Consider the following 26,843-nt stretch of genomic DNA (forward strand, 5'->3'; position numbering starts at 1 on the left):
AATTGTGCAATATATTTTCTGATTATTATGTGTCGATAATTGTCGATAAATCGCCAATAATTCACTGTATAAAGTACCCTTAATTTGAACTAAAACACAATTTGAAAAACGTTAATGTAGTGGTTTCACACTGCCTTTAATCTTAGCGATAGGTAGGGGGCCTGCCAAATATCCTAGCCTGAGGGCCCGTTTTAGGATGAGGGGGCCATGGTGTAGGTACACCGAGTGCAATAGACAAAAGACCGATAAACGATAAATTAGGCTGTGTTGTGTTGAGTAGGTTTGTGTATAAGTTAAATGCAATAATAGTTTTTTTTGTCCATTTTCAATTAATATTTTGGAACCTCAATATTAATAAACCAAAAATGGACGATAAACATTCGGCGACAAGAACGACTACACCCACAGTCGGTGGTCGTATAAATCAAAAGAACATTTTTTTTTCAGTGGAATTTGGCATAATTATTGTAGCTTATTGTAGCTTGTAGATCAAGCGGGTAGCACAGCCGATATTATTTGAGTAATGTTTTTGCATACTAGGCGCCACATGTCCAGCATGGTCGCTGTTAGTCACTTCCAATCCGCGAGTCGCTGATGACACGCTCGACGGTTACCGCCACTATGCCACCAATTTAATAAAAACTAGGAGAAGCTATACAAATATACCGCCGTGTATTGTGAAAATATGTAAAAATAATTATATGAAGAAGAAAAAGAGCCTATGGGACTAATTTACATTCTCCTACTTGGGCCCCCCCAATATTAAATCCTGAGTGCGCCACTGATACTTCGATACAAACCTACACTAGATAGTTGCCGTAGTGGCCGAAAGCAGTCTTGTTTATAGAATAGATGCGCTGATCTGGCATGTCGGGAGGCACGAGAGTTGGCTATAGACTGATGGAAGTGGCGCGAACCTGTGCTTGCCCTATGCCCCAATGCAGGGGCGTGACAGGGTGAAAGAAGAAGAACGGATTTTTAATACTTCAAGCAGAACATTCACGACGGACTATGAATCTAAAAACCAGAAACCCTACATAAATGGTCGGAAAAGAGTCAATATTTGTCAGTAAGAAAATAGAAGGCGTTTGAGTATTGTAATATTTTATACTCTAAAAAAGTCCATAAAGTAGATATACCATTTCCGCCGACTCAAGTAGAAAGCCGATACATTCACAACGACTGGTCCTACTTTTTCCGCCCCTCCCGTTGTTGTCTTTTTATGAACTGTCATTATTCTATAGAGTGCTCATAATGACGCGTCTGTCGTGTTCACACAGGGAATGGTTTGATTTTAATAGATAAGTTACATGATAAATAATACACTAGCATTAATACACCTTCTACAAATGTAATGCATAGATCAATGCTACATATTTTTTTGAAATCGATATTACCACCGGTTTTTGTGTGATAGACTAGTCTGACTTTGATAGCTGATGAATATCATGAATGTATATTATTTAAGTATAGTTAATATATTTGATTTGAGAATTTTTTATAATTCAATTTGAAACGAGAAAGGGCGAATCAATATGTCAAGCAATCTGGGATCTGATTTGACAGCTGAAAAGTGGACCACTCGTTGCTTGTGCAAAAAGTTATGCTCAGGCAGGCTTCATTAATCTAAAGATGGCGGTGGATATACTCAAAAAAATATTAATAATTGCCAAAGATACTTCTGTTTTACATCTATCAGTCACAATTGGGTTACCTCGTATATTTAAAAAAAGATGACGTTTAGTGATCATATAGATACCATTTGTAAAAAGGCGCTAAAAATGTAGGGCTTTGTCTTGTGTACTTCCCGGGTCTTTTCGGATGTTATGGTAACTACTAAAAACGCCTTAGTTACAAGCAGAGTTGACAGTGGGACTATCGTTTGGGCCCCGCATAAGTTGAAGTACGGCCTTATGGTGGAGAGTCCAAAAGAAATTTTTGATACTCTTTTACTTTCGGCTGTATGGATATTATCCGTGGCTCTATCCGACTGACTTTCTCTTAGGTATGCTTACATACTGTAGCTTAAAATTTAGAACGGATCTTTATTTAGCTACATATTTTTTCCGACTTATACGCGGCGTAAATGTGAACTCTGCCATTTTTAGTGGTGTTGGCTTGTGTGTCTCTGATAATTACCTTAGGAATCGAGGGCATCCGTTGTTTGTTCTCCCAAGGTGCAGAACTAACCTGCCATTAGTGATGCCAATTGGGAGGGCAATAACCATGTTTAATGAAATCGCTTCAGATATTGATATATTCCACTTACGTGAGGTGAATTTAGGTGGACGTTGTTTTATAAGTTTTAAAGATAGGGTCTATCAATAGTTCACACTGTATGCTTTCATCTACTTTTATTTTTGTTATTTTATTTTATTTCTTTTTTAATTTTATTTCATATTTTATTACTTATTAACTGATATTTCTCTGTATTTTTATTTAAAAAATTGTTAAGACTATACCTCAGTTGAGACATGGTCTAAAAAGATCGTAGCTAGGCGATGCGCGGATTGCGGGTCGCGGGTGCAAATGACGCATGCCGAACAAAATATAATTTGTCATATAAATCCAACATGCGTCCAATTAATGTTCTGTTTATTGTTCTATTAGTAACAATAATAATATATTCATTGACATCTTTTCTTTTTAAAGTAAATGGGTAACGTTTTTAGTCATCTTTACACGATTTAAGAATTAATACCCCCATCGCCATCATAAAACAAATTGACGTATTGACGCCTCGACGTCCGCTCTCCGAATGCCAGCGAGTCCAAAATTTCGTCGCGCCTATAGTTGAAAATTATTTGCCGTTTCACTGAAGTATCGTCTTAAGTTGGTACTATAAAAAACACTTAATTTATGTCATGTCGTGAACGCTTTGAATTTATAATTTGTTAGGTTCATTATATGTAAAATAAATAAATTTGATTTGATTTGAACATTGGTAGACTGTATTTACTTGGTTAATTAGTTCCTTTGAAGGGACTGCCGATTCGGCCAGGCGCGTTTTCTGTCCAGTCTTATCGAAGTCCTCCGCCTGGAAGTGAACCGAGCATATTCTGGCGTACTTGGAAGGGGCCCAGTTGTTGCTTCTCATGATGGCAGTCTTCCACAGCTCCTGCATCGCCTCGCCTTTCGGAAAACTGAAAAGTAAAATAATATTAATACTATCAGCCGAAGGCACTTGATGGAATTTGAATTAAAATCAAATTAAAAATGCCGTAAGGCGAAACGCGGGTTGCAAAAAACGACTCAAATGGAAATGGAATACAGTACTCTCTCAGTAATCCGCCACCACAAAAACCAGACAAGTGTCCAATTAGTGAAAGCGCTGGATTATAGCGCATACATACAAAATATGGTAAAAATTAAAACAGGTATTTCGTAAAAATAGTTCTTTTTTTGAGAAATTTGTACTAAGTAGCAAATTATGGTTTTATTTATAATCAAAATCAAGTACTTATTTACTAAATTATACATATTTATTAACTAAATATTAAACAGTAAATCACTTGACACAACCAGTTGTTCAGTGAGGCAGATATTCTTGAATGGCTTAGGATTTCTGGCTTTCCCTATGACCAAAAACTTCAGTTTGTGTGTCCCGGTTGCACTGGAGCATGGCATAATTGTGATGCGGTTCTTGGGCACTTTCCTCCCTGGTACATTACTTTCTTCGTGATGAACGTATGTTTTACAAAGGAGAAGTTTCCAAAATAAACCCGTCTCATCTGCGTTGTATACTTGTACGCGGCGGACTACTGAATTTAACAACTTTTAATTTAACTACTGGATTATAGAGCTTGATTTTGTGCTTTCAACTCGTGAAAATAACGGTGGATTATAGTAGTTGTCAGATAATCGAGCGGTGGATTACTGAGAGTGTACTGTAATTTTATAGAAAAGAAATAAAAAACATGTTGAGAAATAATCCTGCCTGTATAACTACAGGTTGCCAGAATATTCCCGTAAAGGTATTACGGTAAACGCTTAGAATGAAGTAGGAAAGACAATGGGTTTGACAGTTTGAGGTTATGAGATTATTAGGTTTCAGTAGCGCCGTGTGCGGAGCATCAGTCAGCAACTAGTTTATTAGTTCCATCACCAACCAGTTCGTCAGAATTTAGTTTCTGCGTGAGTGGATGGCCTTAGTCATTGCCGACTCAAGTAGAAAGCTGATACATTTAGAATGAGTGGTCCTACTTTTTCCGCCACTCCCGTTGTTGTCTATCACGTCATTTTGCTTCGTGTTGGCGACGGCCGTAATAATTCTTTAATCGTGTAAAGATGACTTAAAACGTTACCCATTTACTTTAAAAAGAAAACATGTCAATGAATATATTATTATTGTTACTGATAAAACAATAAACAGAACACTAAATAGACACATGTTCGATTTATAAGACAAATTATATTTGGTTTGACATGCCTCATTTGCACCCGCGACCCGCAATCCGCGCATTGCCTAGCGACGATCTTTTTAGACCGTGTCTCAACTAAGGTATGGCCTTAACACACATTCTACAAATGTAATGCATAGATCAATGCTACATATTTTTTGGAAATCGATATTACCACCGGTTTTTGTGTGAAGGACTAGTCTGACTTTGACAGCTGATGAATAACAGGAATGTATATTATTTATAAATAACACTGATAGTTCATATATTTGATTAGAGATTTTTTTATAATTCAATTCGAAACGAGAAAGGGCGAATCAATATGTCTGGGATCTGATTTTGACAGCTGAAAAGTGGACCTCTCGTTGCTTGTGCAAAAAGTTATGCTCAGGCTTTATTAATCTAAAGATGGCGGTGCCTTAGTGCAATGAAAACAAATACGTGTGACTGATAAAGTTTAGTGTGCATAATTTATGTTGGATAACAGCCTACCTCCACCCTTCGCCACTGGTAGGTTGTGTTAAGTTCTCACAAACACAAAAACGATATGGAGTACTATACAAATACCCCGATGATTGGGACAAGGTTTGGCTTCGGGTATAAAATTGGAAAGAGTAAGCAATTGGTGGAAAAAGTTGTCAGATAAAGCCAGGTCTCACCCCTAGAGCTACTGATGATTAATATGACTTATTACTTGTATAGATGAGTAAAATTGGGTAATTTAAATTGAATGGCGACATGTCAGACGTGAATGTAGTAAACATACCTGTGAAAAGTTATCTCCTTCTTACTTAATCCAGTTCTATTTTTACACAAATGGACGCAGCACTTTCCCATATTGAATTGTTACGTTGTGGATATTTTATAAATTATATTTAAAGTTAAATTTTTAGTATAAATACCGGAATTTCGGGTTGAGAAAAGGTTTAGTGCTCGTCCGTAGTCATTTGGCGGGGGCGGCGCGGCGGCGTCTTGCGAAACTCAAACGTATAACCGTGTGTATTATGGCCCCAAAAAACACACTGTCTACGAACATTTTACACACGGTTATACGTTTGAGTTTCGCAAGACGCCGCCGCGCCGCCCCCGCGCGACCACTACGTTCTTGCACTTATAGATAATAGATATTATATAGGTTTTAAAGTTTTGTTTATGTTTTGTTCAGTGTTGCCAGTTTTATCTACACCATAGACTAATACACTTTGTCTATACAAAAATAATTAGTCAAATAAAACGTGAAGCACATTGTATACAAAGTATAATATTACCTACCTATGACCCGAGATGGAAAAACACATAACGCAATTTTATTGTTTGACGTGTATTGCATTTTTCGACATCGCAAACAGCTTAAAAATTCTCATAATAAAGCTAAAATATTAGATCAGATTTGCATGAAAATCAACATGTTGGTATTTTACGTACCCTTATTATAATTTTAATAGGAAAAATACCAGATGGCAGTACCACACGTCAACATTCTTGTTAATGCGCTTCATGCTTTCAATGTGGTCAACGTGCAGACAGATAATAATTATAAATAATAGGTACATAATATAAATATGTACATCTCATAATAGTAATAACCTGCAATAAATGTTAGCCACAGAATGATGACTAAATTTCGTACCTATCTGCATTTATTTTAAATTGTAGGTATGTTGTAAAACACTAAATTCTTTTTCGATTTTCGTTCTTATAAAAACAATGTTTATATAATATATATTATAATTATTACCCATTTTTTAAAATCTCTACTTTCTAGACACCTTTTGTTTAAAAAAAAATCAGCATTTTATTCTGAAATCTAAGTAGTTACCTCTATCCGGCATATTTTTGTAAATTACGTTTGGCAGCACCGGTTAGGTAATATAATCTTTTGTCTATGATGTAGCAATAATGCTCTATTATCACGGTCACCAAATACTGATCTGTCAGAAATGCTAATGTGACACAATAATCTTTAAGAACACTTCCAATGCATAAAATGGACATAAAACGTGAAGTAGATGACTTCGAACCTGATGCAGATGAGAAAAATTGGTTCGGTGTGTCCTTACAGGGAAATAATCAAGAGTCAAATACTTACATCAAACAAGAGTACGGCGATGATCTCGGCCATGCCTCCGAGGTTAGTTTTTCGAAGGTTATTTGAGTGGTATACAAGCAAAGGCAGCTTTTTACCAAAACAGCTAGAAAACAAATTTAAGGCAGATAAGTTTAATGCAGAACTTTTCGTTTTTTTTCAATGTAGAAATAAGGTTAAAAGGATAATCTGTACAATAAGAATTAGTAATTTCGCTATACTTAAATATAAAAGTCAATATTCCTCCATTTGCTTCTAAATTTATAAGATTGCTGGTTTTGCGTTTAACCACCGCCATCTTTAGAATAATAAAGCCTGAGCATAACCTTTTGCACAAGTAATGAGTGGTCCACTTTTCAGCTGTCAAAATCAGATTCCAGATTGCTTGACATATTGATTTGCCCTTTCTCGTTTCAAATTGAATTATTAAATATATTAACTATCAGTGTTATTAATAAATAATATACATTCCTGTTATTCATCAGCTGTCAAAGTCAGACTAGTTATTCACACAAAAACAGGTGGTAATATCGATTTCCAAAAAATATGTAGCATTGATCTATGCATTACATTTGTAGAAGGTGTGTTAATGCTAGTGTATTATTTATCATGTAACTTATCTATTCAAATTAAACTATTCCCAGTGCGAACACGACAGACGCGTCAGTATGAGCACTCTATAGAACAATGACAGTTCATACATAGACAACAACGGGAGGGGCGAAAAAAGTAGGACCAGTCGTTCTGAATGTATCGGCTTTCTACTTGAGTCGGCAACGGTCTAAGTAATTGAAAGTTTGCTGTGTTTGCTCCCAAATTGTACCGAGCGGCCATTTTTTCACGTGACTTTTTTGTGTGGGAATAATATTGAATATAGAAGATTGCAGCCTTTGCTTCTAATGTGAATTTTTAAAGTGATTTTTGTATGAAAGAGTGCAACGTTTGCACCTCTTGCGCATTTTACCATGTACATAATGAGCAGCTCTATATTTCTGCATTCATAGATTATTTTGCCAATTTTTCCAAGATTGCTGCCGTTGCTTAAATTATATATAACCTATAATTATATCTGTTATGTATATATATCTATCTATCTATGATTTTTTTAATATTTTTGTATAATACACATATTATATATAATATATATTAAGATTTTTATTTTGTATATAATTCTGATAAATAATGTTAATATATGTAACGTTTATATAGTATATATTTTTGTATTTGTAACTTAAATAATACTTTGGTTTGCTTGGTTTGTGAGAACCCCTCTTCGGGTGAAGGCCTCCTCCAAAGAAAGAAATCCCACTGGACTCTGGGATAGATGCAAGGTTTGTTGTATTGCGTGGTTGTATTTTCCTTTGGAGGGATTTTTGGTTGCTTCTATACCACTCATTTATTATAAAACATATCTGATAAATTAGCGTTTGTTTTTTTATCGATAATGTAATAATTATATTGTGATCTTTCTTAGGATAAACATTCTAAGAGAGAATCAACAAATGACGCCAGCGATATTATAATTAAACAGGAAATATGTGGTTATTACGGAAATCGAATTGGGAATTTTTCAATAGCCGTGGAAGGAAACTGTTTTACAATTTCACCGATAATAAAAACTGTAAATGAGTCGCCAGCAATGGTACAGCCGATTGATTTAAATAAGGTAAGTTTAAATCGTTCATTTTGTATTAAAATTATCAAACATTCTTGCTATTCGAGTTAAAACCATATAGATAGTGGTTGAGCTTTTTAAGTAAACTGTAATTATTTTGTGGAAAGATGAGGAGGTCTGATCTAGGGGTGGAGGCGATGGAACAGAGTGCCAGACACTGACCTTTGTGATGATGTATGATAGCTCCGTGGTCTGGTTTCAACTTTCGCTCGCGCGGTGTTGTTTTGGGTCACCCGGTTCGTACACTCACGCACTTTATGGATTATATGTGAGGATGTATGAATGATGATAGATTATGAGTGAGTCTGTATCTATGGAAAGCTATTAGAAACCCGCACTCGCCCGCTATCGAGATGCAAATGAATGTTCTTTGTAACACCGTCTCTCATGACCCGCAATTGTTTAATGATTGTCTGGTAACAATAACACTGGGGATTAGGAAAGGGGTGAGGAGATAAGGAGTGGAATGTGAACATAAATGGCCCAACCAGATAGTAATTTACTTGGTCCGCATAATATAGTAAGGACGGGTTTCGTCTGCTTCGAGGACATTATTACTTAACAGTAGCGAAGAGTGGAAGTAGGCTGTTATGATCCGCCGTAAATAGTGTACATTAAACTTTGTTAGTCATACGTATTTGTTTTTATTGAACTAATACTACGAGTTACAGATGGTGTTGGTTAGTTTTTTTGAAATCAATTAAACCCTGCCTAAACCAAACCATAATAGTTTTGGTTTATTTTGGGCGATACGACAAAATTGTGCACACTTTTTCATTCGTACTTATTTGTTGTCGTTGGATTAGGAATACATTTATTACACATATTGTTGTTTATTTTTTTTTTTAATTTATTAAGCCCCGGCCTAAATGAAACAATAATAGATAAAAATATTATTCGATCTATAAAATATCTAAAGTTATGTATAATTTAATTGCATAATTTTAGATATTTTATAGAAAGACATTTAAAGAAAGACAGAAGTATTTTTTGACTACCTATTATTTATTATGGCTTGGTTTCGCAGGGTTTAATTGCATTTTAAAAACTAACCAACACCATTGTAAATTGTAGTATTATTTCAATGAAAACAAATAGGTATGACCATGGCCCCCACATCCTAAAGCGAGCCTCCAGGCTAAGATCTTTGACGGCCCCCCTACCTATCGCTAAAGATAAAGGCAGTGTGACGCTCTATAGTCCAAAAAATGGTGTACGCGGTAAAATTAATGTGTTTTAGTGTTTTTTGTATATTTGAATTCATCTATTTGAATTATGGAGATGTCAAGTATCGATACACAGTTAAAAATTATATCGTACAACCACATAGTTTTAAATAATAATAATAATAATATTGAAGATAAATAGTTACTATTCTAGAGAATTTGTAATGTGTGTTTAAATCACTTATCTGGTCGATTCGCCACGCTGGGCCCTTCCTGAGCCCGGGCTCACATGGTAGAGCTCAGTCCCCCCTTTGTGGGGGCCATGGGTATGACTGACAAAGTTTAATGTGCACTATTTATGGCTGATCTTAAGAGCTTACCTCCACCATTCGCCACTGTTACCTAATCTACGTAATATACTATAAAAACACTATATTTATATTGTCATAAGAATACACTGATATGCTTTTTATTTATAAAATCAATGATTTTTTTAGATCCCTTCAAAATACCCTACCAATATAAAATTAGAGAATGATTTCGAGCGGGTTGACTCAGAGAATGAGGTTGTTCAAGAGGATGTACACCAACTGAATTATGTGAACTATCAACCTAGTTGCTTTTATTCTGAACGCGACACAGTAAATCCGGTAGGTACATACAGTTATAATGGTTTTAAAACTTAAACTGACGGTTTCACTCGGTTTTAACTAAAATAAACGACTCTTAATAGAACTAACTCACCTTATTGAATAGGTCACCGCCATCTTTAGATTAATAAAGCCTGGGCATAACTTTTTGCACAAGCAACGAGTGGTCCAGTTTTCAGCTGTCAAAATCAGATCCCAGATTGCTTGACATATTGATTCGCCCTTTCTCGTTTCAGATTGAATTATAAAAAAAAATCTCAAATCAAATGTATTAACTATCAGTGTTATTAATAAATAATATACATTCCTGTTATCCATAAGTTGTCAAAGTCATACTAGTCCTTCCCACAAAAACCGGTGGTAATATCGATTTCCAAAAAATATGTAGCATTGATCTATGCATTACATTTGTAGAAGGTGTGTTAATGCTAGTGTATTATTTATCATGTAACTTATCTATTCAAATCAAACCATTCCCTCTGTGAGCACGACAGAGGCGTCAGTATGAGCACTCTATAGAACAATGACAGGCAATGACAGTTCATACATATACAACAACGGTAAGGGCGGAAAAAGTAGGACCAGTCGTTGTGAGTGTATCGGCTTTCAACTTGAGTTGGCAATGAATAGGTACATTGTGAATAATTTATTAATTAACAATTTTTTTATTCAACGAATAATTCACTAAATTTAAGAATGTAAAATTCTAATTATTGAACATACATAATTTTGAAAATATATAACCAATTGAATTTTTTTTTTTTGAAAAATGTCAAAAAAATCAAACCTGCATCTCTCGGGTATCGCGCCCACGCACATTGACCACAATGCTAAAGGAGTCATACTTTACTTAATTACGACAATTTTTTTGGCTTTTAATACTCACTGAAGCGCTTTCTATATTGAACTACATTGGCGATTGGCTTTTGTATTTTAATTAAAGTAGGTATTACTTTAATTACTAACCGATCTGACGGATCACTCCAAGATTTTTTGTTGTAACTTACTTGAACTTGCTAATAATTTTTAATGAACTATACGAATAATTCACAAAATTTAAGAATGAAACATTCTAATTACTGAACATACATAGATTGTTTGAAAATTTGTCGTAATTAAGTATGACTCCTTCAGTCCTTTAGCATTGCGGTCAATATGCGTGGGCGCGATACTCTAGAGATGCAGGTTCGATTCCTGCGGGGTGTCCTACTTTTTTCAAAAAGATTTTTTCTAAAGGGTAACTTCTAGTTCTACTTTTTTAAAAAGGTTATAATATAATATATAATAAAGATAGGTGTTTTCAAAATGATGTGTTTTATTTATTAATTTCCACGTAATAGATTTTTGGGCTTCCACCGTGTGTATATTTTCCTTTCCTCGACGTTTCGGGCTCCTCGTTGGAGAGGCCATTATCAAGAGATGATATGTGTTGTCTTCAAGTGTAGTGTAGGTATACGAATGCAAACGTCGCTATAGTTTATTTTCTGACCACCATTTGTTATTCCTCCTTACTGATGATCTAGGGTTTCCTGCATTCTATGCTCTACATACCTTTCTTTCTCTAAAATCTATCCTCACTGCATGTCAAGATTCCTATATATCTTTAAAGTGTTTGATTTTTAAATATTATTCTTCTTTTAGTTAATTCCTGCAACCACTGCAGAGAGAACCTTACATGTACAAGAGGCATACGATGAAATACAGATTGACCATCAAGACATCAATAAAGAATTGGAGTTATACGATACGATTACTAATATAGTCAGTCGCACTGGTAAACGTCAGCATATTAAATATAACGTCACAGATCCCAAATTATTAGTAGCTATTATAAAGTTGGAGAAAAAACAGTTCAATAACGAAAATTTTGTATGCAGTTTTTGTTATGATATTTTTGGATCGTTATCTCTCTTAAAGCTTCACGAAATGTCACATAAAAAATCAATAGCCGAAAAGACGGTTAATTACTTAAGCATTAGATCTGATCTAAATCTAAACAAAAAGAAAAAAAATACTGGTAAAAAACCATTTAAATGTGATCAATGTGACTACTCCAGCATTCAATATGCCTCTTTGAAACTACACAAAATGGATCACTCTGGAGAAAGGCCGTTTAAATGTGACCAATGTAACTACTCATGTAAACGGTCTAATAGCATGAAATTGCATCAGATGACTCATTCCGGTGAAAAGCCATTTAAATGTGACCAATGTGACTACTCGTGTATAGAATCTAATAAGATGAGATTACACAAAATGACTCATTCTGGCGAAAAGCCAATTAAATGTGACCAATGTAATTACTCGTGTATAGTATCAGGTCACATGAAAATACACAAAATGACTCATTCTGGTGAAAAGCCATTTAATTGTGACCAGTGTGATTACTCATGTATCCAATCTCGTTATATGAAAATACATAAGATGACTCATTCTGGTGAAAAGCCATTTAAATGTATTCAATGTCACTACTCATCTAAAACATTTAGAGAAATGAAATTACACAAAATGACTCATTCTGGTGAAAAGCCATTCAAATGTGACCAGTGTAATTTTTCGTGTAGGACCTATGATTCGATAAAAAATCACAAAATCAGTCATTCTGGTGAAAAACCATTTAAATGTGGACAATGTGATTACTCTTGTATTACATCCGGTGCGATGAAAATACACGAAATGATTCATTCTGGTGTACAGCCATTTATATGTGATCAATGTGATTACTCGTGTATTACATCAGGTAATATGAAAGTACACAAATTAACACATTCCGGTGAAAAGCCATTTAAATGTGACCAATGTAATCACTCTTGTACACAATCTGGCAACATGAAAGTACACAAATTAACTCATTCTAATAGAAAGTCTTTCAAGTGTGACCAATGTAATTTTTCCTGTATCACATCTGATGCGATGAAAAGTCACAAAATTACTCATTCAAGCGAAAAACCATATAAATGTGAACAGTGTGACTATTCGTCTATACAATCTGGTGATTTTAAATTACACAAAATGACTCATTCTAGTGAAAGGCCATTTAAATGTGACCAATGTGACTACTCATCTAACCGATTTAATAGCATGCAATTACACCAAATGAGTCATTCTGGTGAAAACCCATTTAAATGTGACCAGTGTAATTTCTCATGTATTAGGTCTCATGACATGAAAATACACAAAATGACACATTCTGGTGAAAAGCCATATAAATGTGACCAATGCGATTACTCGTGCATAAAATCTGGTAACATGAAAGTACACAAATTAACTCACTCTCGTGGAGTCATTGAAATGTGTACAATGTGATTATTTATGTTTATCATCTCCTAAAACGAAATTACATAAAATGACTAATTATGGCGAATAACCATTTAAATGTGATCGATATGATTTCTAGTGTATAACATAGAGTAATATAAAAGTACACAAATTAACTTATTCTGGTGAAAAGCCATTAAAGTGTGACGAATGTAATTTCTCCTGTATAATTATATCTGATTCGGTGAAAACTGGTAACACTGGTAAAAAGTCATTTAAATGTGTACAGTGTGATTGCTTATGTTTTACAGTGTGTAAGTATCAGTAAGATAGAATTTGCACCGCAGTCCAAGCCGAGGCCGATGTTCAATACTTTAATTATGCTAACATTAATTGGCGTTAATTCAATGGATGACCCTAAACTTTTAACAACTGAAAAAGATAGATCGCGAAAAGTTGCTGCAGATTTGAAAGACGTAACCTGTGCGAAGGAGACATCATCGACGAGACATCAGGGAGATGTCGCTTCGAAGATCTCCACGTTTTAGAAACCAGAAAGGACGCTGGTATCTGCAAATGAGGATTACTTATCTCATGAAAACTTCAATACCGGCGAAGGATAATCAACAGTACTGAAGAGGAAGAGGGTAGCCATTGCGATCATCGCGACACCACAGTTGCAGGAATGAACAAATATGTTAAGAAAATCAATTATTGTACCTCTGAGTTCCCAATAATTAAGCTATAGTCAAAATTTGACTACATTTCATTTAAGGTAGGCATTCCTGCTAAACTAAATATGTTTGTTTTGAAGGCGGAAAATTGGCCCCGCCACTCATATATTAAAGACTGGGTTACCTGGATTGAAACTCCACATCTACCAACGGGTCTATTCTATACATAAGGCTGCTTTCGGTCCGCTACTGCAGCTAAATAGGGTAGGAAAGTATCGAATTATTAACTCTTATTGTAACAATTACAATAATTTAGTTATAATTGTTACAATTAGTACTATGTTTTAACAGCACCTATCTTGGCTGTGATAAATTTTAGACCGAGATAGATAGTTTTGACAGTTCAGATGGTTAACTTATTGTAATGGTTACAATAAGTGTTAATAATTCGATACTTTCCTACCCCATTTAGCTGCCTAGTGGACCGAAAGCAGCCTAGTGTACTTACACAATATACTTTACCTTTCTTCCATGAGCTATAATTACAAATTACAATTTAATTACTTTTTTTATTCAAGGAATAATTCAAATTTAAAGTAACATTCTTTTTATTGAACATACATAATTTGAAAACACTTGTCATGAAATTTCAACCTGCTATTGCTTGTCGTCTAGAATAACACACATTTAATTGACGTAAGTATTAATTTATTTTCAATGTATAAAATATAAATATTGATTCATGAACCCACCCATTTATAATATTTATATGACAAAGGTTTTTTAAAAAATACTTTTGCCCACAGTTTTTCCAAATCGTCCCATGTCTTATTTGATTGTTTTCATGCAACATGACGTGACAATTAAATGTCATCATCAGCCGGAGTCAATCCACTGCTGGATGAAGGCTTCCCCAAGCTTATTCCAACTCTCTTTATTGTATCATTCGCTGCCACGTATTCCCGCCGAACTTTACCAGTTCGTCAATCCAGCAGCTTTTAGGGCGACCCTGTGGCCGTTTCGTGCCCCTTGGGTACCACTGGATGACGGCATTTGTCCATCGGCCATTCTTTAGCAATGTGCCCCGCCCATCTCCATTTCAGGTGTTTGGCAGCGTCTATTACACCGCGTACTCCTGTCTGCTTCCTAATCCATTCGTTTCTCTTACGGTCCTTTCGTGTGATGCCCCACAATTAAATATAAATAATTGATAATATAGATAGGTAGTATTAAAAATTAGTTAAATAATATAAAACCTGATCATTTCCGGTTGATTTAACATATAATTTTGTTATGTTCAAAGACCAAAACAATATTATTCTGCCGGCCAGTAAGTGTCTACACAATTTAGTCCTATTGTCGGCAGAAGGACATCGCGGAGTGGAAGGGGTTATTGATTTAGGATTGTCGGCGCAAAGAGCGGTGCTTTTGGAAGTCTCTTGGTCCTGACCCTTATGCTTCAATTACATTATGATGCACGTCGCGTACTGTCACGTTATCACGGCAATAAATTTAGTCTTTTCGTCATTTGCAGAATATTTTGAACGATCACTATCTCTGAATTCAATGATGGAGAGTGCCATCTCTAATGCATTAGTATTTTGAATAATTATTCAATATTCATGCTAATTTCAATTAATTTTAACAGTTTCTACGTGTGCGTAGGTACGTTCAAACTACTTGTGATATTGCATTCATAGATCATATGTTGTACATAACCCAACCTGCAGACCATAGATAATAGATAACATTAAAAAAAAGTACATCGTGCACACTGTTAAAAAGAAAAAACACGTGATTTTGACATGACTCGAAAATATATAGGCATGATAAAAAAACGTTCATTGAGTCATGCGGGTGTCGATGCAGTGTCGTACGCGTGAGGTGACCTCATTGTTGTTCTGATGATTTCGGTAGATTTTGCTGACAGGGTTCGTTTAAAGATTCAAAATGTGCTACGGGATTGGAGCATAAGTTTGATAACATTTTAAACACCAATAAAAACTACATTACACACTTTTACCCGTATCGGTAGCTAAGCGACGTGCATCATAATATATTTTGACGCTTTAGAAGCCCAGTGATTGACGGACTTAGCTGGAGATCCCCCTGCTTTCAGGGGGTGGGGAGCGAGACTTCAAACCTGTTCCGCAAGTCTATCAAGTGTATCGTCCACTTTACTTTCTTTATGCTCCACGGAACTCGTAAAAGCTGTGTTTCTTTATATTGTAGCTTCATTATAATTTGATAGGTACTTACTTCTGTTTAAATATACTTGTTTGACTTAAATAATCCTGTTTTATTATTTCATTGCTCAATTAATTGTCTATATCTCTTTGTCCTTTGGACCGAGTTTGAATCAATCCTAACTATTTCATTGATTTTATCTTGAACATACAAAACTTGAAAATACCTCACACACTAGAAAGAAAATATCATTTTGAAAAAAATACGAACCTCGATGGAGTTCGTAAGTGTTCGTTGTCAGTGTGTGTTTACCTTTGGTGAGTGTACATGGCGCCTGAAGATGCCGAAGGGCGAAACCCGGGTTGCAAAAACGACTCAAATGGAATAGTACAGAGGTTGAATCCATTAGAATTTACCAATAAGTATTTAAATCATTCCCTTTGATATTGACACCCGCCGAATGCTTCGTATTTTTTGGACAGAGCACAATTATTACTGATAAAGGAACCGCTCTCGACAGTGTGTTTGAGACACATATTGCAGTTTTTTTCACATTTATTGCTCGACGTGGACCGGATAACCTGGAGAGACTGGTGGTTTTTGATTACCAGGTAATTTTAATACTTACTGACAATATTTTTTACTTGCCGTATGGATTAAATAATTGACATTATTTTAATAAAATACTTGCTATTGTTTATTAAAATACTTTGTGTTTTAGCCTATTATTGTATATTATACGTCTTACTGAATAATAAGCCCTTATACAAATCTATACCCGGCCGGAAAACATTGTACGGAGAATAATCAAATTAAACATAATTTTTATTATATTAATTGAACTGGCATTTACGCAGTGACATCCTTAGACAAAATGCCGCCCCTAGGCAGCACCAAAGAGTATTTTTTATCATCCTTTCATGACTCCAATATCTAAGAAATGTGTTGTATGGTTACATTACTAACAAGATATATACTTACCACAAAATTTAAGTTAAATGCAATCTTTGCTTCAATAGACAATATTGCCATTCCACGGTTTCAGATACATTTAAAAATACACCTGATAACTTCCAAAACTCGTGAGTGACTGGCAAACATTTTACATAAAATTAACTACCTACCTACCTATACCTAATTCAAATATAATTCGCAATTCTGCACGTGCCATTGCTATTCACTAAGGACATGACGTCCAAGGACAACGGAAGTAAACTAGACATTGTGAACTCTCGACAAAAATTATAGTCTTATTAAAACTTTTATAGAACCTAATTGTCCAACCAGCGATTTGAATTTTTTAATGGAAATTTTATACATACCTAATCTATATATACCCAATGATTCTCCTCAATTTGCCGCCCTTCGTGTAACTGCCACCCCCAAGCGACGCTCAATCTGCCTACCCCCACAGGACGTCACTGCATTTACGTGAAAGAACTACATGCTAATGGTTTAAAAACATAGTTATTTTTGTTAGTTACACATCAACAGTTCTGATGATGGGTGCACCTATAGCCCGAAACCACTGTCAACGTAAATGATTTGTGGTTGTCATTGGATTCTTCGGACCCAGATCCCATTTATAGTAGGTACCTATTATTTATCGAATATTAATTTTTCATGTAGTATAATTATTGAAAATCATGAACTGGAAAAGACGTGCGGAGAACCATTCCGGCTAGAGGACGGCGGTGGAGGAGGCCACGGCTCGACTTGAGCTGTAGCGCCATCGAAGAAGAAGAAGTATAATAATTATTGATCAGTACCTGTAACATGATTTCGCAATTTAACATTATGTACAAATTAATTTAGTAATAATTTCACAATATTTTTACATACCTACTTAGTCGAAAGATGCATAAAAGCGGGTACGAATCGATTGGAGATGTCACTCGATTACAAATTTACATTAAACACAAATCCAGTGACGTCCCTAGATAAAATGCCGCCCCTCGGCAGCGCCAAAACGCCGCTCCATTTTTTTATACAGTTGGTATTTTTTATCATCCTTTCATGACTCCAATATCTAAGAAATGTGTTGTAGGCATACAAACATTAATAACAAAATATAATACCACTAAATCTAATTTAAATGCGAACTCTACTTCAATAGACAGTATTGCCAGTCCACGGTTTCAGATACTTACATTAAAAATACACCAGAAAACTTTCAATATTCGCGGCAAAAATATTTGGATAAATTAATTAAGTAAGTATGTACCTACCAATAATTCAAAATATAATTCGCAAATCTGCACGTGTCATTGCAGGTCATTAAGGACGTGACGTACAAGTACAACGGAAGTAAATTAGACATCGCGAACCCGACAAAAAAATTACAGTCCTGTTAAACCTTCTACCTATGTCAATTAATACATTTTATTTCAAAGCAGTCAGCTGATTTTTTTAATGGAAATATATTTCTGTTATTACTAAGTTCGGGTAGGTACCTATTTCTATACCTGTATACGGAATGATTCTCCTCGATTTGCCGCCCTTCAAGTAACTGCCGCCCGGGATGCTCAATCTGACTACCCCCACGGGACGTCACTGCACACATCGCACCGAATTGCCGTTATACCTATTTATTATTATCATCAACAATTGAAACAGTATTCTCGCCTCCTACACGAACATCTGCTAGGTGCCTACCGTCTTTTCTCCGAGCTGCCAGACTTCGTCCGTCGATCACTATGAAAATTCGATTTGACTCTAATACGCAATCATTCAGACCGAAAAAATCTGCAATTGTTTTAAATATTTTCCATTGATTAATTTGTTAATTTACACTTGAAACTGAGAAATTAATCAATTGTTTTTTTATTTGTATTTATGAAATTCATAAAAGAAAACGTAAAACTTGTGTTGTTTTCACTGCTATATTATTTAATGCAAGTCTACATATAAATAACACAAAATTATCGGAAGGCAATACGATAATCGCAACTTTTGACAGCTCGACATTTTTATTCGCTCGTTGATCAGTAGCAGAGCATAGACAAATTAAGTACTATACCTGAGTGGCTGATCTATAAAAGTTTATTAGTCTATGGTCACGACTGTCAAGCTGCTTACCTATTACGTATTGTGAAATTTTTGCGTCATTTAAACTTCGTAAAATGGATGTAAAACGTGAACCAGCTGATTTTGAAGATAATTCAGAAGTGGAGCAATGGTTCGATGTGCCAATAATCCATCCAAACAATCCGGTTTGTATAAAACAAGAGAATGCTTGCGATGCCAACAGCACTATTGAGGTTAGGTTTTCCAAACTTATTAATCATTGTAAAATTGTGTTTATTCTTCATTCACGTGGTTTCTTACTAATGCAAATAAAACAGTTGGGTGATATAGCATTGAACTTTACTAACTGAAGCATGCAATAAATTATACATCGTTGTATTGCCACTTCACAACGATCATTTGACTAGGTACCTACCTATAGGTTATGCGTCTCTATGACTGCCGGTTTACTACTTTCATCATCTGAAGATAGCTGTTGAACGTTTATTAATACAAGCTAGACAGTATTGAACCTTGATAATAAATAGGTCACAGTCAGAAACTTCCATATGTATGCATGTATTGTGGAATCTATTTAGGTTAGGTTGGGTTAGGTCATTATTTCGTTGTTCCTAGTCACCCAATCATTTTGAACATATTATATTGATTTAAATATTAAAATTATATTTTTCCTGAAAGGTCATAGTTATATTAATTTATCGTTGTTATGTTTTATCACTGTTCTGTTTTGTCATTTTCTGTTTTGTCATGTTCTGTTTTGTCACTGTTTTGTTTTGTCATGGAACCTATATAACGTAAGAATTCATGGTACCCACAAGGGGGTGACGGGGCCTGGGCTCTAGAGGGGCCCGGCGAGGCGAGTCGACCAGATAAGTGAGATTTACACACATCACAAATTTGCCTCACTATTTTCGCTATTTTCCTTCGATAATTTAAATTATGTGGTTGTACGATACAATTTTTAATTGTATATCAATAGGTACTCGACAACTCCATAATTCAAATGGATGTATTAAAATATACAAAAAAACACTAAATATACACATTAATTTTACCGCGTACACCACACCGTAGAGAGTCACACAGCATTTATCCTTAGCGATAGATAAAGGGGCCGCCTAAGATCTTAGACTGGGGGACCGCTTCAGGATGTAGGGGCCATACGTATGATACTAATATAGATGTAAACACGTATTATAAAATACAAACTGTCTTGTTTTTCAGAGCCCTGTAACCAACCTTGCTGATATTAAAACTGAGATTGATCCTCTCAGAGTTGATGTCAAAGAAGAATTAGTCGAAGGCAGTGATCCGCAACCTAGTTGCTCATATTCAAAATGCGAGACAATAAATCAGGTGCTTACCTACTTATACAATATTATATTATTATTTTAAATAGGCAGGTACTATTATGCGATCATCTACATATATAATATTCTAAAATATTTTGGATAACTCACTAAAATTTTATTTCAACTCCAGTTTGTTTATTTATAAACACTTTCACATCGATTTTTGAAGTCCCGAGCTTAACTACTCAGCGCCATCTTTAGATTAATAAAGCCTGAGCATATATTTTCACACAATCACCTAGTGGTCCACTGTTCAGCTGTCAAAATCAGATCCCAGATTGCTTGACGTATTGATTCGCCCTTTCTCGTTTCAAATTGAATTATAAAAAATTCTCAAATTAAATATATTAACTATCAGTGTGATTTATAAATACTATACATTCCTGTTATTCATCAGCTGTCAAAGTCAGACTAGTCCTTCACACAAAAGCCCGTGGTAATATCGATTTCCACAAAATATGTAGCATTGATAGGCACTACATTAGTGTAGAGGGTGTGTTAATGCTAGTGTATTATTTATCATCTGACTCATTTATCCAAATCAAAGCGCGTCAGTATGAGAACTCTATGGAACAATGGCAGGTCATCCATAGACAGCAAAGAGGAAAAGGTAGAACCAGTCGTTGTGAATGTATCGGCTTTCTACTTGAGTCGGCAGAGACGTCCCGTGGGAGTAGGCAGATTGAGCGTCGCTTAGGGCGGCAGTTACTCGAAGGGTGGCGAATCTTTAAATATAAGTATATTGTATATATATATATATATATAGAAATAGGTACCTAAACTTTGTAATAACGGAAATATCTTTCCATTAAAAAACTCAGCTCACTGGATGGAAACAAAACGTATTAATAAACATAAAAGGTTTAACAGGACTGTAATTTTTTTGTCGGGTTCACGATGTCTAGTTGACCTCCGTTATCCTTGGACGTCACGTCCTTGATGACCAGCACGTGCAGATTTGCGAATTATATTTGAATTATAAGTAGGTACATAAGTACTCAAGTACCTAATTAAATTATCCAGATATTCTTGCCATTCATTTGCGAGTTTTGAATGTTGTCAGGTGTATTTTTAAATCTGAAACCGTGGACTCGTAATTTTGTCTATCGAAGTAGGATCGTATTTAAATTAGATTTAGCCGTATATATTTCTTTATTAGTAATGTATCCATACAGCACATTTATTAGATATTGGAGTCATGAAAAGATGATAAAAATACTGTATAAAAATGGGCGGTATTTAAGCGCTGCCTAGGGGCGGCGTTTTGTCTAGGGACATTACTGTGACTCGGCAATGCCCTACTTCAATTGGAATCGAGCATAATATTTTTATTAAGTACTACATAAATTCATTATCACTTTTAAAAACGCTTATATTATTTTATTGTCAGTAGTGATGTTTCTTCTTCTTCTTTTATATTTAAAGCTCCTTCTCTATTAATATTCATAGTATATAATATACCAAAGAGATTAGTCAATCTCTTTGATAGGTATATACCTATTTTAATTCTTCTTTTATATTCTCAATAACGAAGTTCTATTACACTATAATTATTATATCGTCATAAGAAGATACTGATATGCCTTTTTATTTATAAAATTAATGTATTTTTATAGATACCTTCAAAATACCCGACTACTGTAAAACTGGAGACTGATTTTGAGCAGATTGACTCAGAGAATGAGATTTTTCAAGAGGATGTGGAGCAAAGCAATTATGACTACCCTCAACCTAGTTGCTATTATTCCGAATGCAACCCAGGAAACCTGGTATGGAACAATCTATTCTTTTAAAATAATCTAGTAATACTGATATAACTTATCAACATCCATTTCTTACTCTAAACTCGATCCTCCCAAAATGTCAAGATTCCTACATTTTATCTTTAAGATGTTCGATTTTACAAAGTTTTTATTAGCTCGTATTCTTGTTTGTCCGGTGGTTGTTTGTCCAGTACAAATCTTGCAATCGATTTTTAACTAACTTCCCGACTAGCTAAAACATTTGAAACTTTCAGAATATATCAGAACACGATGCCAATGTATTCTTTTAATACTTTCAGGCAAATTTAAGCAGAATTGAATTAATTTTCAGTTAATTCTGTTTTGTATGGAAAGTTATTTCAGAAATATCCGTAAAAAGTAAAAGACTATCATTGGTTGCTAAAGAGGTGGTCCTAGCAACTAAATTATTAATATATACGTGCGTTACTATGGAAATCAAAATGACATTTCAGTATTCTATACCTATTTGTTTGTTTTTATTTACTTCATATCAAGTACAAGTTTGAGCATATTGAGCATAATAATTCAACAGTAAATTTAAAAACGTTGTATATAAAAAGTTCTTTTTATATTGTAATTATTTTAAATAAAATTCTCTGATATACCTATGCCGTTTGACTATATTATGTTAATGCGACGTTTTACCTTCTTTTAGTTGATTCCTGCAACCACTGCCGTGACCTATTTCGGTGGTCTCGGGTTTTCACAGAGCATCACACCACAAGAGGCATACGATGAAATACAGATCGACGTTCAAGACATTAAAAAAGAATTGGGGATACATGAAACCAATAAAAAAAAAGCCTGTCGCACCGCTAAACGTAAGTATATACAATCTAACGTCACAGATACTAAATTATTAGTAGCTGTTATAAAGTTAGAGAAAAAATCGTTTAATAACGAAAATTTTATGTGCGGTTTCTGTTTTGATTATTTTCCTTCGTTATCTCTATTGACGCTTCACAAACCGTTTCATGAAAAATCAATTGCGTAAAAGACGGAAAAATTCTTAAGCATTCAAACGGATTTCAAGAATCTAAACAAAAAATCTGTGTGGGTACTTATGTACGCGCGTTCGAAGTTATACTTTGGCGTAACAAAACAAAGTAAGCCGTTACCTGAGTCTATTAATATTACGGTGGATTAGGTTGATGACAACGTACGCGTTTCATATGTGTCTCATATAGCACATGATAATTGTAATTTAATTATTGTATTGGACCAAAACTTATCTTTGCCATACAGCGGTTATAATCGATTCAGAAGTGCCCATGATGAATTAATAAAAAATCAAATTTTAATATATTTTTTGAATTATTTACCAACTCAATATTCACAAATTTATTTATATATTGATATATAATTTTACTCGTAAATAATATTTGCATATATATAGCCTCAAATCTTGTTGAGACATACAGAGTGTATTTTTGGCGTGTGACGAAGTTGTGCGTGCCGATGTAACACATAATTTATTATTGTGATTATATTCATAAACGTGTGACGAAGTTGCGCGCGCCAATGTAGCACATAATTTATTATTTCGGTCTCAAGGCTACATGCGCATGCGCATAGTGCCATTTAGTTAGTCGTTCAATACAACCAAGTAAAGAGCACGTGTTGTAAACATAACCAATATTGTGTCATAATAAATATATATGTTTATAAACAAATTTCTGGAGACTAACATTCTACATTTCATTTATATTCATAAAACTTTATTTATATTGGAATGGATATATTTTTAAGCATTATTTATGAGTAAAACACCACCCACCCACGGTGGCCGCGCGGCTTAAGCATTGGACTATCACGCCGTGGGTCTCAGGTTTGAATCCTGGGTCTGGCAAGTACACATATTGTTTTTCAATTTGTGTGTGAGTCAGGGTATGGACCTAATAGATTGAACAAGTGTCTGACATCCACTTCTCGTAAAAAAACAAAATCTGTTAATACAAACCTCTACTCTGTGGAGGCCCATAATATGATCCTATTAGGATCGGACATGGTCGGAAAAATATATATTTTTTTTTATTGAATATAGTATTTTATTGAATATATTATAAGAAAATATGATAAAATATGATTTAAGTTGATATAAATGTATATATAAATTATTTATTTCTATCAGTCTGTATTTGAAAGACTAATGTGTAATTTGATTTTTTTTTAGTTTTCAAAATGCGTTCAACAAATGCGGAGAGATGTAAAAAATATCGCGAGCGTAATCGAGCAGAGAAAAGAAAAACAACAGCAGAACGTGTTCGAGCTCACAGGTTACGACAAAAATTAATTTCAGAAAATATGATTTCACAAAAAAGTGGTCCTTCCAGTATTAGTTCAAATCCAGACATATTATGTGTAGCGACCCCAGAACAATCACGTCAGCAAGCAATTATTACTGTACAAGATGAGGCACATATTATACAAACTTCTCCTGGGCATTGTAACGGCCGGGTAACCAAAAAAAATCCATTGACATCAACGGAGCGTACGCGACTATGGCGAGAAAAGAAAAAGAAACAATTAGCCGAAGCCTCACTCTTACAAGCCCTCTCTAACCAAGGCATAGTGCCTTCACCAAAGGCGGAGAGATGTAAAAAATATCGCAAGCGTATAGTGCCTTCAACAAATATGGAGAGATGTAAAAAATATCGCAAACGTAATCAAGCAGAGAAAAGAAAACAAACAGCAGAACGTGTTCGAGCTTATAGGCTACGTCAAAAAATAATTTCAGAAAATATAATATCACAAAAAAGTGAAACATCAGCAAGTGGTCCTTCTAGTATTATTTTAAATCCAAACATATGTGTAGTGACTCCCGGACCATCACGTCAGCAAGCTCCTAATAGTCCAACACAGAATTATCCCAATATTATTACTGTACAAGATGAAGTACACATACAAACTTCTCCTGGGTATTGTAACGGCCAGGTAACCAAAAAAATTCCGTTAACATCAGCGGAGCGTACGCGACGATGGCGAGCAAAAAAAAAAGAAACAATTATAAGCTGAAGCACAGAGTCTCTGGGTCTCTGGGACTCGGCCTCAGAGGGATATTTTCAACTGAATAATATATTTTAAATATTATTCAGTCGAAACCGGTCCAGATTTATTTATTAAAATTAGAATAAGTACTAAAACATTCGCGTTTCATTAAATTAATCAATAAAATATAAGTAACAAGCTGAAGTACCCGGCTTCGCACAGGGTCGCATGGTAGATACATTTATCTTAGATATTTAAAAAATAATAATAAGTAATTATCTTTTTAACGCATTCGCTGCTGAATAGATAATGAGATTTTAATTGCCCCCTTTAAAATGCACGTTAATTACATCGTCATTACGCGCCGTGTGCGTCTTCCGCGTCCAAAGTATTAATATTAAAATATCTGTGTAATACAATATGAAAATAATTCTAATAGGAGTAAAGGTCAAACAAAAGAACACTAAATTCAAATCGAATCCAAAATATGCAAACGTTATTAATAGTATTAATATGTAGTAAAGAATTCAAAATTGGATGGAACAAACAGAAAACCTTGTATTTTGTATAATACTGATTTAGAAACCTTCGCAGGTGTGCGCACAACAACTGACAAAAGTTTTATCGCAATCGGATGAATGGTATAGGAATGCATACGAATAGAAGAAGAAGATGATTTTCTAATTCAGAAATCTTCGCGGGCGTGCGCACGACAGCTCACGAAAGTTTCATTGCAATCGGATTAATGGTATAGGAACGCATACGAATAGATGAAGAAAACAGTTGTACTAATTCAGAAACCTTCGCGGGCATGCGCACAACAACTGGTTAAAATTTCATCGCAATCGGATGAATAATATAAGAACGCATACGAATAGAAGAAGATAGAATAGAAGAATAAGAAGAAGAAAATGGTTGTATCAATTCAGAAACCTTTGCGGGCGTGAGCACAACACTTGATAAAAATTTCATTGCATTTGGATGAATAGAATAGGAACGCATACGAACGAAAGTTTCATTGTAATCTGATGAATGGTATAGGAACCATACGAATAACAAAAGATAAAATGAAGAAGCAGAAGGAGATAATTTTTCTAATTCAGAAACCTTCGCGGATGTGCAAACAACAACTCACCAAAGTTTCATCGCAATCAGATGAATGGTATGGCAGCGCATACAATACGAACAAACAAACAAATATTAATTTTTATATATTAGATATAATAAAATTATATAACCCACAGACTGTATTCGAGTGGAATGACGATTGACTGTGTGGAGTGACCGGACTCGAAAAGAGTAGTGAGCCAAGTGATGGACTCGAGATGACTGACGAGTTAAGGATCATCTTTGCTATTTATACAAATGCAGTCCATACATTAAAGAGATATTGTCTTAATTCACACTATTATTTATCCAGGCTATGATTGAGGAAAAGCTGACGAACCCGATCTACGACGAGTAAACGATTCCAAATAAGACAGTAATATAATTATAAAGCATTGACGAGTGGTGGTAGACAGATCATGTAATGCTTATGGGTGGAAGATAAGGAAAAATAAAGACCATTACAATTTTTTGACAGTAAATGTACCT

At 34.8% G+C, this 26,843-nt stretch overlaps 1 protein-coding gene and 1 long non-coding RNA gene across 2 annotated transcripts; both read left to right on the forward strand.

The window, feature by feature from the left end:
- Positions 1-6,294: 6,294 nt before the first annotated feature.
- On the forward strand, positions 6,295-11,971 carry LOC147076070 (uncharacterized). The gene is made up of 4 exons (XR_015069529.1): positions 6,295-6,531; positions 7,961-8,152; positions 9,825-9,977; positions 11,619-11,971. It is a non-coding gene; the product is annotated as an uncharacterized LOC147076070 (long non-coding RNA).
- Positions 11,972-19,154: 7,183 nt separating this feature from the next.
- LOC147076071 (uncharacterized) lies at positions 19,155-26,129 on the forward strand. The gene is made up of 5 exons (XM_085941177.1): positions 19,155-19,356; positions 20,348-20,479; positions 22,092-22,244; positions 22,915-23,080; positions 24,433-26,129. Exons 1-5 carry the CDS (start codon positions 19,219-19,221, stop codon positions 25,272-25,274), a joined length of 1,431 nt encoding a protein of 476 aa, XP_085797303.1. The 5' UTR covers positions 19,155-19,218; the 3' UTR covers positions 25,275-26,129.
- The last annotated feature ends 714 nt before the right edge of the window (positions 26,130-26,843 follow it).

This window comes from Rhyacophila brunnea, unplaced genomic scaffold (genome assembly GCF_057557595.1).
Source record: "Rhyacophila brunnea isolate RB1 unplaced genomic scaffold, BYU_Rbru_1.0 scaffold_13, whole genome shotgun sequence".
Lineage (NCBI taxonomy): Eukaryota > Metazoa > Arthropoda > Insecta > Trichoptera > Rhyacophilidae > Rhyacophila > Rhyacophila brunnea.

Bases quoted from the DNA above. Each gene is read 5' to 3' on its own strand.
- LOC147076071 (XM_085941177.1), top strand. From the start codon at position 19,219: ATGGATGTAAAACGTGAACCAGCTGATTTTGAAGATAATTCAGAAGTG. The intron at 20,480-22,091 runs GTGCTTACCTAC...GTATTTTTATAG, and splicing joins AATGCGAGACAATAAATCAG to ATACCTTCAAAATACCCGAC. The intron at 23,081-24,432 runs GTAAGTATATAC...ATTTTTTTTTAG, and splicing joins AGCCTGTCGCACCGCTAAAC to TTTTCAAAATGCGTTCAACA.